At 53.7% G+C, this 15,020-nt stretch overlaps 8 protein-coding genes across 8 annotated transcripts; 5 read left to right on the top strand and 3 right to left on the bottom strand.

Annotated features, from left to right (window-relative positions):
* Positions 1-193: 193 nt before the first annotated feature.
* EV422DRAFT_137175 (uncharacterized protein) lies at positions 194-747 on the top strand. Its single transcript, XM_053064779.1, has one exon. It carries the CDS (start codon positions 339-341, stop codon positions 645-647), a length of 309 nt encoding a protein of 102 aa, XP_052929163.1. The 5' UTR covers positions 194-338; the 3' UTR covers positions 648-747.
* Positions 748-1,930: 1,183 nt separating this feature from the next.
* On the top strand, positions 1,931-2,786 carry EV422DRAFT_137152 (uncharacterized protein). Its single transcript, XM_053064778.1, has 3 exons — positions 1,931-2,205; positions 2,294-2,483; positions 2,551-2,786. The coding sequence occupies exons 1-3, from the start codon at positions 2,035-2,037 to the stop codon at positions 2,667-2,669; spliced, it is 480 nt and encodes a 159-aa protein (XP_052929162.1). The 5' UTR covers positions 1,931-2,034; the 3' UTR covers positions 2,670-2,786.
* Positions 2,764-5,168, bottom strand: EV422DRAFT_137138 (S-adenosyl-L-methionine-dependent methyltransferase). The gene is made up of 10 exons (XM_053064777.1): positions 5,022-5,168; positions 4,867-4,934; positions 4,566-4,639; positions 4,417-4,495; positions 4,017-4,349; positions 3,830-3,953; positions 3,675-3,752; positions 3,396-3,612; positions 3,194-3,328; positions 2,764-3,128 (listed from the first exon to the last, which is right to left on the bottom strand). The coding sequence occupies exons 1-10, from the start codon at positions 5,074-5,076 to the stop codon at positions 2,903-2,905; spliced, it is 1,389 nt and encodes a 462-aa protein (XP_052929161.1). The 5' UTR covers positions 5,077-5,168; the 3' UTR covers positions 2,764-2,902.
* Positions 5,169-5,419: 251 nt separating this feature from the next.
* On the top strand, positions 5,420-6,546 carry EV422DRAFT_563521 (uncharacterized protein; the record flags this gene model as incomplete). Its single annotated transcript, XM_053072078.1, has 3 exons — positions 5,420-5,742; positions 6,061-6,220; positions 6,289-6,546. 3 exons carry the CDS (start codon positions 5,420-5,422, stop codon positions 6,544-6,546), a joined length of 741 nt encoding a protein of 246 aa, XP_052929160.1.
* Positions 6,547-7,155: 609 nt separating this feature from the next.
* EV422DRAFT_136968 (uncharacterized protein) lies at positions 7,156-7,931 on the bottom strand. The gene is made up of 3 exons (XM_053064776.1): positions 7,751-7,931; positions 7,465-7,638; positions 7,156-7,394 (listed from the first exon to the last, which is right to left on the bottom strand). The coding sequence occupies exons 1-3, from the start codon at positions 7,765-7,767 to the stop codon at positions 7,268-7,270; spliced, it is 318 nt and encodes a 105-aa protein (XP_052929159.1). The 5' UTR covers positions 7,768-7,931; the 3' UTR covers positions 7,156-7,267.
* On the top strand, positions 7,916-9,758 carry EV422DRAFT_513876 (3-beta hydroxysteroid dehydrogenase/isomerase family-domain-containing protein). The gene is made up of 5 exons (XM_053069195.1): positions 7,916-8,138; positions 8,205-8,761; positions 8,951-9,040; positions 9,125-9,203; positions 9,270-9,758. The coding sequence occupies exons 1-5, from the start codon at positions 8,124-8,126 to the stop codon at positions 9,624-9,626; spliced, it is 1,098 nt and encodes a 365-aa protein (XP_052929158.1). The 5' UTR covers positions 7,916-8,123; the 3' UTR covers positions 9,627-9,758.
* On the top strand, positions 9,759-11,303 carry EV422DRAFT_513873 (ribosomal protein S5 domain 2-type protein). Its single transcript, XM_053069194.1, has 4 exons — positions 9,759-10,013; positions 10,091-10,760; positions 10,834-10,989; positions 11,053-11,303. Exons 1-4 carry the CDS (start codon positions 9,994-9,996, stop codon positions 11,155-11,157), a joined length of 951 nt encoding a protein of 316 aa, XP_052929157.1. The 5' UTR covers positions 9,759-9,993; the 3' UTR covers positions 11,158-11,303.
* On the bottom strand, positions 11,304-14,318 carry EV422DRAFT_513870 (dual specificity protein phosphatase). The gene is made up of 7 exons (XM_053069193.1): positions 13,753-14,318; positions 13,387-13,553; positions 13,178-13,270; positions 12,377-13,097; positions 12,144-12,306; positions 11,610-12,048; positions 11,304-11,538 (listed from the first exon to the last, which is right to left on the bottom strand). The coding sequence occupies exons 1-7, from the start codon at positions 13,844-13,846 to the stop codon at positions 11,314-11,316; spliced, it is 1,902 nt and encodes a 633-aa protein (XP_052929156.1). The 5' UTR covers positions 13,847-14,318; the 3' UTR covers positions 11,304-11,313.
* Positions 14,319-15,020: the final 702 nt, after the last annotated feature.

Genomic DNA, 15,020 nt, shown 5'->3' with positions numbered 1-15,020 from the left:
GAAATGGTAAGCGCAGAGTACTGCCCGGAGTTTCAATGTCGCTAGACCATTTGCTAACGATACTTTCTAGCGCCCACACGAGGTGGTCCACCTGGAACAGCTCGCCCGACCACTGCATCTCGGAGCGGGTTCGGTATGTGCGCAACGAGACCGCTATTTCTCTAGTGCCAAACTCACATAGTCAACATGTGCAGGTTACCAGGTCTTGGACCGTCCGATGACACAGCAAGGTCTGGGAGGGATGAAGACAGGTGTTCAAGGTAAGCCCGCTACAATTTCCATCGGCCAAACTCTGATCGCTTTCTGACGGAGTTTGCATCTCGAAAGGACCAGGAAGAATGGTGCAAGATGTAACATTCTTCCAAAGCGAGCTCCGTCACAAGATAGCGCTCCTGAACTCGGAGATCAACAAACTCAATAACGAGTATGATACTATCAATAAGGAGAATACGAATTATATGAGCTTCCAGAGGAGGTATGGGATACCTGCCGAACATCTATGGTTTGCGCTCAATAGGTCACTGACAACTTTCACAAACAAGAGCGGACACGCTAGCCGACGAGCTCCGCGAGCTCCAAGGCCAGCTTGGCGATTACAACACCCTCGTCGACAAACTGCACACAGACTCCGATCTGGAGGACATTGAGCGGCTAGCGAGTCAGATCAAGGCGAAGAATGAGCGAAATGCACAGACGCTTGATGATGTCTTTCAGGAAAGGCAGCAGTATGTGTTCCCACAGTAATCTTTGGGGATCCCTATGGGAGGAGGTGGCAAGAACGATGAGAATCTGATTTCCGGTTGTATTGATTCAGACGAGAAACGGCGATACGGGATATCGAGGCTCAGATGGACGAGGAGCGTCGAACTGTTGAGCAGCAGATCAACAATCTGGTAGGCTGGTTCTCGCACCTCGTAACCTCGTATGGATGACAGGAAACCCTCACACGTTCTCACTCAGGACGATACCCGTCGAGCAACCTACCACGAACTAAAAGAGCAAAACGCTCGATACTCTGAGGAGATAAAGTCCAAGCAGTTGCAGCTTGATGGGCTCACCAAGGAATCATCCGCTCTACAGCAGGTAAGCTAGTCTCCCATCAGTCGGGGCTTGATGTGCTCAAGAGTCTGACCTTCAAACCTCACGTACGATTAGGAGCTGAGCCAGGAACCCGGCAAGCTGCGTGCCCTAGCACTAAGCGAGAAGGTGAATGAGCTCCGGTTGAAGAAATCGGAAATGGAAACGCAGATCCGCGAATTGGAAGGCGAGTCGGGGCCGCAGGAAAAGAATAGACTGTTGCAGCAGGTATGGGGCTGGACTTGGCGTGTTTTGAACGGAGTTCCAAACGGAAGAGTTGCCAACACTTTCGGGAACAACAGGTCAAAGAAGCGAACCAAGAAACAGCAGCGATGGAACGCCGCGTCACCGAACTGGAAGAACAGGCGCAAAAGCTGAAAGAGAACCTATCGGAGCTGGACATGGAGATGGACGCAAATCAAGGTAGGGTTCACTTCCTCGTGCTCCGATCCATTCCAATGAAAAGCGCGCATACTCATCCTCCCGAACGCTTGCGATCCATGTAGTCGAGAAAAAAGCCAAATACGAAGAACTCCTCAAACGCGACCGCGACATGCAGTCCTTCATAGACGCGTACGAAAGCAAAAAGAAGGAGGCGCTGGACAGAAACGCTGCTATTGAGCAGAAGATTGCGGCGATGCTGGAGCGGATGCGGGTTGGTTTTGGATGGTTTTGATGCGGTCTTGGGTGTTTGGGCTGTGACTCTGATTGCGGTTGATTTCGCAGATCTTGTCGAAGCCGGAACAGCTGCCGTCGCCTGAGGTCTTCGAGGATCTACAGGGAGATCTGAAGTTCAAGGAAAAGGAGATGCGCAATTCGGAGAATACGATGGAGGCTCTTATCCAAGGTTTGTGTTCCATAGTGCCCTTTTCGGCGTCGGACAAACCGCCATTCGTCGATATGCGCATTCACACAAGATCTGGCCCTCCAACAGTCTAACATCCCGTACCTCTTCCCATGGCAGAACGCGACCGCCGCCTCGCAGACTACGAGAAAGTCAGCCAGCTCGGCAGCAAAATGGAAGGCGAGCTCACGTTCCAGCGCCAGAAAATCGAATCGCTTAAAACTGAGATTAGCAAAATCTCCGATATCGAGGGCGTTCGCGCTAGTCTAGAGGCTGAGAAGCAGGTGGGTTCGCCTCTCCATCCCCTTCGCAAACGCATGATTTACGTCGTGCAATATCTGACGCAATGATCTGCCGATCTCGGTCATCTAGCGAAACGAGAAAGAGCGGGACCAGCTCTTGATCATCCGCGACACACTCCGCGAGGAGGTGCAGCAACATCTCTCCGCGACGCACGACGCCAAGAAGGCCTCGCTGCATGAGAACGACACGGCGACGCAGTTGGCGGCGCTGGAGCAGCGGTTGAGGCATATAGAGGGGACGAATTTCCATTTGAAAGAATGTACGTTGTTGCGCATTCGTCTGACCCATTGATTGAAATGTGGACTGATCCGTTCTCGAACCCGCAGACATTGCGACCAAAAACGCCGAGAGCGATTACAAGCCCCTCGCGAAACAGGTTACGGAACTCATGGACGAGATGAATCAGCAGATCATCAAGATTATGGCCATTCCGCCCGCGCGCTGATGTATCCATGATCTCTGACCAAAAACGCCTGTATGCACTCGTGATGTACATCCGTTGTGATATACCAGAGGGAATCCATACCATGGTATCTGTCTATGGGACGTCTAGATACCGTGCGCTACTGCCAGAGATGCTATATACTACGTGATAAGTTATGCGGCCACGACCTTCCCAAAGCCTGAATCCTTCCAATCCAATCCACGAACCCGCCGCAGACCCCCGGCCCGTAAATCTCACGTCCTCCCATCGCCAAAGTAAACCTCCCTAAACTTCGCATGCGCCGGGTTGGCCGAAGCAGCCTCCGCCAGGGCCGCGTTTTGACACTCACCCGTCTCTAGCGACCCCGCATCATGCAGCTTCTCCATCGTCACCAGCCGGCGACACCATTTGCCGAATACCTGCGCGCTATTGGATACCAGTTTGAATTGTGGGTGGAGGGGCAGGTCGTCTGGGCTGTATCTGCATGAGCAATGGAGATGAGTGTTCGCGAAATAGTCAAACCGGGAGAGGCTTTGAGGACTTACTCATCGACGATCGTCGGCAGCCAGTACACTAGCCGTCCTCCAGGGACGAGATGCACGGCTGCGAAATCTATCAGGTCTACGATGACATCGTGCATCTCGTATGGGATGGTTGAGGGGTACCGAAGCTCGCCGTTTCTGTTCAACATTGCAATGTCAGTTGACTTATAACGACAATTGATGCTATAACAGACGGGATCCTCACTTTTTCAGAGCTGGGAGGGGCCCGTCTACTCCTGGTGGCGGCTTCGCATTCGCATTAAACCCCAGCTTCTTTGCGCCAGCTCTGACGCCGTATGGTGGCTGGCGAACGAGAAAGAAATTAGTTGGCAGACTTCTCAAAGTCGCAGCGGGAACCGTCACGAAGCCTACATCGCAAACAATAGCATCCCACAACTGCGTTGCTCTCCATGGGTGATGCGCTGTCCCGATCCAGTCAGTTCTCATGTCCCAGTACCCAATCCAGATCAGCCGAGTTGCTTACCAATGTCAGCAACAACGGTGTCGAGTACCCGTCCACCAAGCTTATACTGTTCAACATTTGACCGGATGCTGCGCTCGCCTGTGTTCACTGAACTGATCAGAACGTGCGCCGCCTGCAGTCCGCGCCAACAACTTTGGAATTTTGCGCAAACGGACCTTTTCCTCGTATCTGCCGCCCATCAATGTCTGTTCCCATCGTGAAGCACCCGTAATGTGCACATGTGACCAAGAAACTGCCCGTGCCGACGAAGGGGTCTAGGACAAAGCTACCTGCGCGCACCTAAGGGGGAAGGTGTGAGAGATCGAGACGCGTGAGACGGGCGTCGGGAGGATAGAGACTCACCAACGCCTGGTTCGCCATCACGAGCGACAACTCCGCGTCCATCGACGTTGTCCCAAGGTACTGCCGCTTCTTCAAATCATACTTCGTCACCGTCCCTCTATCTCCCCTCCCCACAAGTACGCCAAAGAACGCTCTCTCCGGATTCCTAGCCGCTGCGGTCTCACTGTGTCCGTAATCCTCAATGTATGCAAGAGTGATTTCCGGGTTCTTCAGATTTACATCTCCACAGGGAAGGAAGCAGAACGGCTCTATCCGCGCAATCTGTGTTTCTTGGTCGAAGGTACGGCCAAAGGCGTCAAGCTCGAATTTGAAGGACTTTCCGCGGCACTCGTCCTGGTAGGGAAGGGTGGTCAGTAGAAGGTCGTCGCCGCACGGCCCGTGCGGAATGAGCAACACTCACGATGAGATCCGTAGAGCGCTTCGCGACTTCCAGCACTTCGTCGTAGGTGGGCGCCGTTGCAACCAGTCTGATGATCTGCCTATGTACGCGGGGAGCATTGGTGAGACTCCAGTCCTTCTCCCGATGTGCGATATGGTCGTTGGTCTTACTTTGTTAGGATAGACCTCCGAATCAGCTTTCGTGCTTCGTCATCGCTTTCGCATTCGACTACAAGGAAGGGATGCTGATAATTCGAAAAGATGTATCAGAGCAAATTCTGCTTTCTTCGAGCCGACGGCTAAATCCCAAACCCCTCCCAGGTACTGGCCATCGACCGGCTGTTGCTCTGAACCGCTCAAGCGCAATTCCGCCCTAGGGCAGCATCTCTCTGCTTCCTCCACCGCCCCTCCCCTCTCCACGCTGTCTTTTGGTCCCAACCACGTTGCCCCTCTTTCGAAGGCAGATATGTACCTCGTCTGAATAAGCGCTCTTCTCGTACGTCAACTTCACATTTTCAAGGACAGCCAAGGAGTCCAGCTCTATCAACGGTAGAGGGTAAAGAGGAAGTCAGCATAATACCACTGGTGAGGTTGAAAGTCCAATGTTCGACGTCAAATTGGGCATACCTGGCAGCCGAAAGTCCGCGTGCAGTTGGGCGAAATGTACGAGGTATTTGGGCATGACGACCGTGGATAGGACTGGAAGGTTTGCTGAGCCCTGATACGTTGACCCTACAGACGTTCTGATGGTTTGCTACGTACAGTATATCAACGTGAGGAGCTGAATCCAAAAACTCCTCAACGCGCAACAACCCCGCTGAGTAAGCGAGGAGGCAAGTTAAATTGCACAGTCACGTGGACTCTCGCCTGTTGAATTGGCTGCCTTTTTTCTTCGTTGCCATCCCTCCGTCGCTCGCGAGAATTCCTCCTCCTGGGAATTGCCGATATCCAGCAGAATTGCGGGAGTTGACACACTCCAGGATCCCCTCAACCCCCAACACCCCCACCACACCCTCGCCACCAAAATGCGCTTCCTCCGCACCACCTTCCACCTCTCCGCCCGCGCCGCCCGCCGCGCCCGCGCCTCAGGCTCCATCCGCACACCACCACCCTCCTCCGCCTTCGCAGGCCTCTCTTCAAGTGCATCAGCATCAGCCTCCCACCGCTTCCTCGCCAGCGTCAACCGCCAGGCTTCCGCGGGTCTGCACACGGGATCGCCGCTATTGAATGCATTGGAGACCGCAAAGGGGACCGAGGAGGCGTTGACGGAGAATGTTGGGCAAGCGGGGTCGGCTTCGCCTTTTTTGTTGGCGGCCGAGGATGGCGAAGAATCGGAAATGTCAAATAGGTAGGGCCGCGAACAAAGGGGGCGATGGTGGTTGTACGCCAGCGAAGCAAGCGGCGCCGCAGGCGCAATATCTGTAAGCGACAGCGAACGATCGTGCTTTTTAGGTGGTGGGGCGCCCCCTCGCCGCTTGCTGTGAGCGACAGCGAACGGTCGTCTTTATTGTCTTTCCCGATCATCGGCGGTTGATGCTTTATGGTTGATGGATGACGGTTGACGTTCGATGGGTTGATGGGTTGATGGTCGATGGTCGATGGTTGATGGGTTGATGATTCGCACCTGCGCCCTAACTGACACGCCTCGTTCTATCTCTCTCTCCAGCGTTGAAGAAAGGTTACATATCGATTCCGGACAACCAAAACCAACCTCTTACGCGGAAATCGAGGCTATCGTGAAAAAGACGGTAGAAGCGATTGTCCAAAGCACTGATCCTGAGGCGTGGAGGAGCGTGCAATTGGCTTCCCCATCACTGAAGTTCAAGGTAAGAACGCTTGTATGTAGTTTTCTGAGTCTCAGAAAAGAAATCCTAACGCCGTGCGACTCCCTCAGATCGTCAGTCGATCCCTCGCCGCCTGCCACCTCCGCATCTCCAACCGCGAACTAACTAACATCATGTCCGTACAAGACCTCCTCACGACCATAGAACGACGCGAACGCGGCGGCGTGCCGGATCCATTCACGAGCGTGGATGCAATCGAGCAGATGTTTGCACGCAAGGCAGACTCGTTACCGCCAAATCTGTACTTTATGCAGGCGCATAAGGAGCTACCTGGGAAGGCGGCGGGGCGGAAAAAGAGGGCAGCGTGAGGTGTGAGGATGGGATTTCGGCAGTATATATTATCTATTGTTTTTTGCTTGGCATGCGTTGCTGAGTACATTTGTTGGCGCTTATAAGGAGCATTTGTTACATCTGGTACGGCATACGCAGGGAGGGGAAGGATGCGAGGGGCGGAATATCGTGGTATTAAATTATGTGTTGGCTTTCGAGGTGCAGCGGGGTATGCAATTATGCAATTGGCGCAGAGAGGAAGCGACGCTGGGCAGGCAGACTGGGCATCCCGCACTATGCGTGGGTGAAGAGGACCCGGCGAGAATGGTTCCTTCGGCAGAGAAAGATGCACCAGGACACCCTCGCATGCCCTTTTCCGCACAGCCGACCCCCAGAACCGCGTGGCTAGATGTCGCCGCATTGGAAATCCTTCCCTTAGCTCTCCTCTTGCTGCGGCCGAAAGCTCCCAATCTGCGTGCTCAGTCCTGAAGCTTTCCAGCGCAACTTGGTGCCACCAAATCCCTCTTGCAGTCATTCTGCAAGCCCTCCCGATGATCTAACATCTGCTCTGCTTATCTACATAGCGCCTTCCTCAGCTTCTATCCCAGACTGCCCTTGTGTGAGATATTCGCGCCCTAGTGACTGCTTTCGCGGCCGAGTGGTGGGCGGCTCTGGCGTATCGCATGTGACGGTTCTGAATATGATAATGGTCGAGATCTGCCTCCCGGCCGAAATCCTCTGAACTGCATATGGTGCTGATCATTTCTTCGCACTGGTCGCACTGGTGGCACTGGTGGCACTGGATATTGATGGTTTTTCCGGCGATGTCGCAGCGTCGTCTTCATGAAATCCGAGATTCCGAAAATCTTCCTTATTCATAAGCCCACTGTAGATGAGACCATCATCATCAGCACTCGCCCCCCCAGCCACCTCCGAACGGCATTTCCCAAACTCACTGATCCATCCGACACTTCAGATACTCCCTCGCGAGCGGTTTACATCTACCGTTATTCCCTTTGGCTTCTTTGAGACATGCCATGTAGATTTTGACGAAGTCCTGGCATTCGCCATTCAGGTCCAAAGGGAAGGCGCCGCGCTCGGGTGCTTCGGCGCGGGAGAAGCGTTGCCAACTGTGCCAGCGGGAGTGAAGGAATGATGAGTTGTGGCAAAAAAGGTAGAACAGTGTTCCGAAGGGAGGGAAAGCACTGGCAAAGTGACGAGTGGCCAGCAGAAGCCACTTACCTAGATCCCATACTCATTTTGGAAGAGCCGCGGGGGGTTGAATATGTACGACCAGGGGCTGTTGGTGGTGGTGGTGGGTGGAGGTGGTGGGGGCAACACTTGGTTGTTCAAGGCTGAGACGGATGCCGGCGAGGTCGTCGTCGGAAGAGGAGGAAGGACCCGTCTTGCGCGTGGCCTGACTTCCTGACTTGCCCCAGACGAATTTCGGCCTCAGCTGTTCAGGCGGCTCCCTCTTTCGCTGGGCACCTCAAAAACGCTCATCTATCTATATAAGCACCCCTCGCCCCGCTCCCTCCAGCCGTTTGCAGGTGTTCGCTCGTTTGTCTCTCTATCTCTGTCCAAAGGTTCGATAGTATTGCATAACGTGCTCGCCATGACTGTCGCGGAGGTGAGCGTTACAGAGGTCTCCTCATTGCAGCACCCCAAGGACTTCGTCGCTAATATTGACTTCTAGGAAACATATCTCGTTATCGGCGGCGGAGGGTTCGTCGGCCGCCGTATCGTCGAAATGCTGCTAGATGGCCACTCCCCCGAGGCAGCCGACACTACAGTCTCCTCATTCCCCGACCGGCCCATCCCGAAAGTCCATGTCTTCGACCGCCGCATCACCTTCGCCGACCCTCGCGTCGCCTCCTTCATCGAAGGCGACATCACCTCCCTCGCCTCCCTCCTACCCGCCTGCAACGGCATCACAACCGTCATCCACACCGCCGCGCTCATCGAAAACGTCTCCCGCGACCTCCTTTACAACGTCAACGTCGAAGGGACGAAACGGGTCGTAGAGGCCTGTGTTGAGAGTGGTGTGAGGAAGTTGGTGTATACGTCGTCCGCGAGTGTGACGTATAATGGGCAGGATTTGAGAAATGGGGATGAGATGGACCCGTACTGTGATGTGCATATGGATGCGTATAATGAGACCAAGGCGGAGGCGGAGCGGTTTGTCAGGGAGGCGAATGGAAAGGGTGGGTTGATTACGGTTGTGCTGAGGCCGGCTGGAATTTTTGGACCTGCGTGAGTAGCTATGGCATTGGCGGGCTAGTGAAGCGAGGGAAAGGGTATCGAGCGCCAGCGGGCTTGCTGCGAGCGACGGTGCTGCGACCGATAGCGAGCCTTCTTCGTTCCGCGAGCTCGTGCGAGCATTGGTAGCCCCTGCCTCGCGTGTCCAATCCTTGCCGTCGTCTCATACTCCTTCCATCGCAGAGACAACAATGCATCCAAAGGTCTCTACGAAGCAGCCAAAAAGGGCAACTGGAAGTTCATGATTGGCGACAACTCATACCTCTTTGACTGGTGGGTATCATCGTCTTCTGCTCATAACTATGAGCGCTGAGACTACAGGATCACAAATTGACAACCCTCCCACCGATTCTCTAGGACGTACGTTGACAACGTAGCTCACGCGCACATTCTTGCCGCGAACGTCATGGACAAACGGAAAGGCGTCGCCGGAGAGGTATGGCGTATGAACCCAGCAATGCAGAATAGAATCATTGCTAACCGCCAACGCTCATCCCCTCAGGTCTTCTATATAACAAACCACACCCCCACCTTCTTCTGGGACGTCCCCAAATACCTCTACAACCACCTCGGCTACACCAACACCCTCTCCAAGCGCATCCCACGCACGCTCGGGTTCATCCTCGGCTCCACCGTCGATTTTTTCGTCTCCCTCATCCACGCCACTACGGGGAAGGTCGTCACGCCGACGTTTACGAGGTTCCGCGTGCAGATTATTACGAGTAATCGGTACTGGGATACCGAGAAGGCGGTTAAAGTGTTGGGGTATAAGCCGGTGGTGGAGTTGGAGGAGGGGTTGAGGAGGACTGCGGCGTATTGGAAGGGGGTGATGGAGAATGAGAAGGTGGCATCGGAATAGAGACCCGAGAGTAGGAATAGGACGGTAGAGTGCACGAGCCATATCATATACTAGTGAAACTAGAGAATTACATAGTGGAATTCTTCATTTGCCAGAGTGAACACGAATATATGGCGTGTATATAGCAAGAGGGTTCAGAAGGATCTTCACACCAGCACCTCGCCAAGGCACATATGTCCACCCTCCTTGTGCTTCCTGTAAGATCCCGTTTCCTGTTGGGCGATAGCCGGAAAGACTATTCTCAAGATATCTCGGACTGTATCAATCCAACAAAGCGTCGTGTTGTGGAAGCGAGCGACCGACGCGCCTGTAGAAGTTCGAACACCGTTTGACAATTTGGACCAGCAAGAAAACCCTCGTAGCAGCCATGATATCCGTGACCGAAAGGTATGGTGAGGCAAGTCGTTAATGTCCCGAGCGGCGCTATTTCTCAAGCTAACGGGCATTCCCCGCATCTTCTCCAGGGACTTTATAACGAAAGGGATCGACTGCGCCATTAGAGCCGACGGTCGGTCCCGTCTCGACTACCGCGAATTCAAGCTCGAAACAGGCATGATCAACCAAGCCAGCGGCTCATGCCGGGTTACTTTGGAAGGCGGGACGGATGTCCTCGTCGGTGTCAAAGTGGAAGTGGGGAGCATAGAACCCGACCTCACGGACGCAGACGACGACGACGGTGCCCCTGCAGGAGTCGAGGCGGCCGACGATGTGGAGCAGCAGGCCGGAACAGCGCATAAAGACCGCGATAGAGGCCGAATAGTGTGCAACGTGGACTGCTCGCCTTCGGCGACAAGGGTGTTCGACCCACGCGACGTGGAGAACATGTGCAATGAGTACTCCCAATTCATGAACAGGGTGTTGAACGGGCCCCAGGGCGGAGTCAACCTGAAGGCACTGTGCATAATACCGGGATCAACATGTTGGATCTTGAACATCGATGCGCTGGTTTTGGATTACGGGGGCAATTTGCTGGATGCGATCTTCATGGCTACTCGTGGCGCGCTGCATAACACGAGGATCCCAAAGGCGACTGTTGAGCAGTCTGATGGACGGGTTGAGTTCGATATAGCTGATGAGGAGACGGAGATCGTTGAGGGATGGCAAAACGTGCCGGTCTCGGTTACGCTGAGCAAAGTGAGTCGCGTGCTATGCTGACCCCTCTCGCTGGGACTGCTGCGAACCGATCTGAACTTTCCTATTTTCCCAGATCGCATATCGTCACATCATCGATGCAACACCATTGGAGGAGCTGTGTGCATCTGCCCATCTAACCGTGGCAGTCAACAAGGCAGAAAATCTTTGTGCGCTGCAAAAGGGAGGAAAGGGAGGTGTGGAGCCAAGTTTGCTTGCTGAGATGGTTCAGGTAGGTTTATCCTACGTCCATTTCTTTCCCGATGACATGAACCAACTGTGTTGAACCATTCAGACGGGGAAGCAACAGGGGCAAACGCTATTGAGGAGGCTAGATCAGCTTCTTGCCGAGGAAGAGCAAAGGATAGCGAACGGCGTTGACCCTGTCGGGTTCAGATAGAAGAGATGTCCGTGTGAGTGCCGACTTCGTTTTAGCGCACGTAGGAACCCGGCGTCTATCGACACACCCGTAGCATTCTTAGTGCACATAAAGATGTCTCGGAAACGGATCCAAATATATATATTCGAGAAACAGATGTAAATGCAAAAACTCGCGCTAACGTTCCCGAGCGCTCATGGATACCCCGGGCTTCTTCCCAAGCACGACAAAATCCGTCTGTTGCTGTTTCTGATTGCGTGGTGTGGCGCTCGCGGAGGCAGTACCCCCGCTCCCATGGGATGTTGTTGGACGGGACGTGGGACCAAGGCTTCCCGTGCTTGTCGTCACGTAGTTTGGTCTCGAGTCGGCGGAACGCTTGGTGGCTGGATTTGCCGATGAATGCTTGAAAATCCGAAATGAAAAGCAGGATTAGATCAACTCCCGTGTTTCAGCTCTTCCCTTTACACGGGTACCTTCTTCGCAAGTTCCAATGCAGCTTGAACCTGCGCTTTCGTCCGGTCTCGGTCCCTGTCGCCCGCAGACCCTGACGGGAGATCGAGCCCTCCCGCCGCCAACTTGGTCCCACCAGGCGCCGCCTGCTGAGGGTTCTGCACATGCTTGCGCGGCTGCACAGGGATGGTCATATTTTCAATCCGTGCCGCTGGATCTGGGGACCGCTCGCGCTCGGCTTCCGCAAAGGCGCGTTCGAGCTCGTCTTGCGTTTCCCTTCGATGGATGTCCAACTGTGCAAGCTCTCCTTCACTGTCGCCGTTGAACCGCGGGTTGGGCACTACATTTGTCCGGGTGACATTCCAACGGCGAATACCATCGGGATAGGTCGGCTTTTTGAGAAGAGAGATATGGGGTGGCAGATTTCCCGACGGATGCAGTCTATGCAAACGGTCCTGCATGCTGTTAAATAGAATAATTTCCCTTGCATCAGTACACGCTTGACATAGGCGGAGTGACCGATCCAAAGAATCGTCTCGACCGGATGCCACTCTTACTTCTGAAGGTAGTTCTGCTGTGGTCCAACAACACATCCAGGCCTTAGGATCCGCAAGAACGAGATGACTTCGGCGGCTGTAAACTTATAGTGTTTCATTAGGTATGCCGCAATCAAACTGCCCGTGCGGCCCAAGCCGGCTTTGCAGTGTACAGCAATCGGCCCTGGAACAACAAAGCAAATGAGGGGCTCGGCCCAAGATTCAACCAGATCTGCTACCAGAGCTGCACTGACCGGGTCGCGACTCGCACAACTCCAAAAACCGCATCAAGATGCCATCCGGAGGATTTGTGCCATCCGGAAAGTACATTTCCACATGATCGATGCCAGCCTTGACGATCTGCGTCCGGTCATATGTCCGGTTGTTCAAACGAACCACGGTTCCGACATTATGCTGCTTGAGATATTTCACAAGGTCTTGCATCCGATATGCTGGTTGAAAGCCTTTCGCTGGCGGTGAGATTGCGGACGCTGCTGGTGCCGGAGCGACAGACGCGGTGGCCCGAGAAAGAAATCCCCAACCGGACGGCGCCGCCCGCAGAGCCGTCTGATGTGCTGGTTGCTGGTGCAGTTCCTGTGACGATGTGACGCCGAGAACGGCGGCCAATGGCGCTGGTAGGAGAGACAAAGCCGAGGATGTGTGTGTCGCGGCTGGCATCGCGGCGCCTCGTGTGGTCACCGGGTCATCCTTCGGCGAGGCCAAGGCGAGGAACTTATCCGTTAACCAATTGAAATCCCCGTTCTCCACCTTCTCGTAGAACTCGTACTCTTCCACATCCACAGAATCGATGTCTAAAAGGCCCAGAGTCAACCCTTTGTGCAGGCCGCGGAGGCAGTCGGGAATGGTTATATAGTAGGTAGCGGTTCCGTATCCCGCGTCTCGGTACGAAAGGAATGGTTTGGCGGTGCACAGAGGTCGGAATGCTTCTTCCGGGGTTTGCTTGTGAACTATAAGCTGAACGAGATTATACCGTCAGTGCCGATTGTGCTTCTCTAGTTGGAACGCAATGGCGACATGTCTACGTCGTCACATACCATGTATGCGCACATGAGGAATGCAGCGTTCGCCCTCTTATCTGGATCCATAGAGCTGTACAAGCATATCTTCTTGTCCGCCGTGCGTGGATTCTGCAGATCAGTGTGGTCATGAGTATCGATGTTGAAAGCAGAGCCCCCTTTTCGTTTGATAGATGCAAAACTGCTTGTTCGATTCAAAGCAACGGTATCCGGTTTCCGAGGTCTACCTTTAACTTATCCTGCATGATATCGCAAAACCGAATGACATGGGCGAGATTTGACGGCCCGAAATCGGAGTAGAAGTTGATGTAGACCAGAACCCGGTCGATGCTGAAGAAGTTCACATTGGGATATTGTCCGGGATTCCCCAATACGCTGGTGTAGTAAAGCTTATCTGATCATGCATGTATTCAGCAGCGTATGAATATCAGTGACAAACATTTCGAAGAACTCAGTACGACATAAGGCATGTGACGCTTCCGCAGACCACACCATTAATAGCCGAATGCAATCCCTCCGCCTTCCTTCGCCTAGTTTGTTCATTTCCCGCCCTTTCCACTGAACTCTCGTACTGTCTTGCGATCCCCACTGACCTTTTAAGAACTCGTGCGCACTTCCCAGGATGTCCGTAGCCGAAACGCTTGTGGCATGATGCACCAGTGGCGGTGGCCCTGTGTTGTAAGGCATTTACAGACAGTGTGGCAGCTGGGTGTTGCCGAGCGATGATGGATATAGCCCGTAGACTGCTTGGTGGTGTGGCGCAGCGGGCGGAGATTCACCTTACGAGATACGGCGGAGGGCGCTTCACTGTCAAAGTCGTCTTCACCGAACACCTGAGCCGATATGGCAGGCCGATGACTGGACTATGTGCAGAAGCAGCAGAGCAGAAGCTCGCACGGTGTCCACACTGTGTCGAGAAGGTCGTGACTAGGGGTCGGAAGTTGTAACGGTAGGCCGCCCTCGGTCGAGCTTCTCACCAATGCTGTAGGGCTTTACTCGTCGCAGGTCAAAGACTTGCCATTCGCAATTGGTTTTGCAAACAAGACTTTCAAGAGAGTAGAAAGCACTTGGCCGGAGAGCAACGAAGGCCAGAAACCGTCCATGCGAGCCGGTGATTCCTCTTTGGCGCAAAAGAAGCTTGTTCTTGTTCTCCATGTCCAAAATAGTCGAAGCATAGAAACCAAAGATCTGTCGAAAGCTATTTGAACCATTTTGGCTCAAGCTTACATTTGCGAAATGTACTTTCGATTCTCAATCCTCCGACAGAGGCTGGTGGCACAAACCCTCATATAAGCAACGTCGATATATATAGCAACGTCCTCATCAGTTCCTTGAACTATCTTTATTCTCTAGCGCTGTGCTTAATTCGCTCCCCTGCCGATTTGTGTCGAATTGCTGCGTGAGGAGTATTGCCGCTGCGACGGGATCGACAGGCTATAAAACAGATACTAACCTGAAACGTTCGAGGTCTAGACGGTCTTCTACCCTTACAACACAAGCGACAACCGCATGGCCCTCACGCCTACCGATGTCGCGCAGGCAGAGTCAAATATCGCTTACGTCGGTAGCAACCTAACACTACCCGGGGCGTCACGAACCGGCGGCCGTTCCAACCAAGAATTGCTACCACTAAGGAGGGTCATGCTAACCTCTAGTTTGAGTCCAAGATGTGAAGCACAAAGTCTGTGGAGGCGAATGTACTTCCGTTCGTTGGAAAGGTATGTGAAACGAGTTCACAAGACTACGAAGGTTGAGTAGATCAGCAACAGCAGCATGAGCAAGCTCGCCAAAAAGGAGGACTTATTCCTCGACATGCTTCTACCTCATCGCACAGAGGAATGGCATCGTGAAGAAAGTGGGA

Source organism: Fimicolochytrium jonesii (assembly GCF_025526975.1).
Source record: "Fimicolochytrium jonesii strain JEL569 chromosome Unknown EV422scaffold_2, whole genome shotgun sequence".
Classification (NCBI taxonomy): Eukaryota; Fungi; Chytridiomycota; class Chytridiomycetes; order Spizellomycetales; family Powellomycetaceae; genus Fimicolochytrium; species Fimicolochytrium jonesii.
This window is presented reverse-complemented; position numbering and strand designations above follow the sequence as displayed.

Bases quoted from the DNA above. Each gene is read 5' to 3' on its own strand.
- EV422DRAFT_137175 (XM_053064779.1), top strand. From the start codon at position 339: ATGGTGCAAGATGTAACATTCTTCCAAAGCGAGCTCCGTCACAAGATA.
- EV422DRAFT_513873 (XM_053069194.1), top strand. From the start codon at position 9,994: ATGATATCCGTGACCGAAAG. The intron at 10,761-10,833 runs GTGAGTCGCGTG...CTATTTTCCCAG, and splicing joins TCTCGGTTACGCTGAGCAAA to ATCGCATATCGTCACATCAT. The intron at 10,990-11,052 runs GTAGGTTTATCC...TGAACCATTCAG, and splicing joins TGCTTGCTGAGATGGTTCAG to ACGGGGAAGCAACAGGGGCA.
- EV422DRAFT_137152 (XM_053064778.1), top strand. From the start codon at position 2,035: ATGGCAGAACGCGACCGCCGCCTCGCAGACTACGAGAAAGTCAGCCAG. The intron at 2,206-2,293 runs GTGGGTTCGCCT...TCGGTCATCTAG, and splicing joins GTCTAGAGGCTGAGAAGCAG to CGAAACGAGAAAGAGCGGGA. The intron at 2,484-2,550 runs GTACGTTGTTGC...TCGAACCCGCAG, and splicing joins GAATTTCCATTTGAAAGAAT to ACATTGCGACCAAAAACGCC.
- EV422DRAFT_136968 (XM_053064776.1), bottom strand. The intron at 7,395-7,464 runs GTGAGTTTGGGA...TCTCATCTACAG, and splicing joins CTGAAGTGTCGGATGGATCA to TGGGCTTATGAATAAGGAAG.
- EV422DRAFT_137138 (XM_053064777.1), bottom strand. From the start codon at position 5,076: ATGCCCAAATACCTCGTACATTTCGCCCAACTGCACGCGGACTTTCGG. The intron at 3,329-3,395 runs GTGAGGATCCCG...AATGTTGAACAG, and splicing joins CCCCTCCCAGCTCTGAAAAA to AAACGGCGAGCTTCGGTACC. The intron at 3,129-3,193 runs GTAAGTCCTCAA...TTGCTCATGCAG, and splicing joins CTGCCGACGATCGTCGATGA to ATACAGCCCAGACGACCTGC.
- EV422DRAFT_513870 (XM_053069193.1), bottom strand. From the start codon at position 13,846: ATGCCTTACAACACAGGGCCACCGCCACTGGTGCATCATGCCACAAGC. The intron at 13,554-13,752 runs GTCAGTGGGGAT...ATGCATGATCAG, and splicing joins TGCGCACGAGTTCTTAAAAG to ATAAGCTTTACTACACCAGC. The intron at 13,098-13,177 runs GTATGTGACGAC...AATCTCGTTCAG, and splicing joins TCCTCATGTGCGCATACATG to CTTATAGTTCACAAGCAAAC.
- EV422DRAFT_513876 (XM_053069195.1), top strand. The intron at 8,762-8,950 runs GTGAGTAGCTAT...CTTCCATCGCAG, and splicing joins GCTGGAATTTTTGGACCTGC to AGACAACAATGCATCCAAAG. The intron at 9,204-9,269 runs GTATGGCGTATG...TCATCCCCTCAG, and splicing joins GGAAAGGCGTCGCCGGAGAG to GTCTTCTATATAACAAACCA.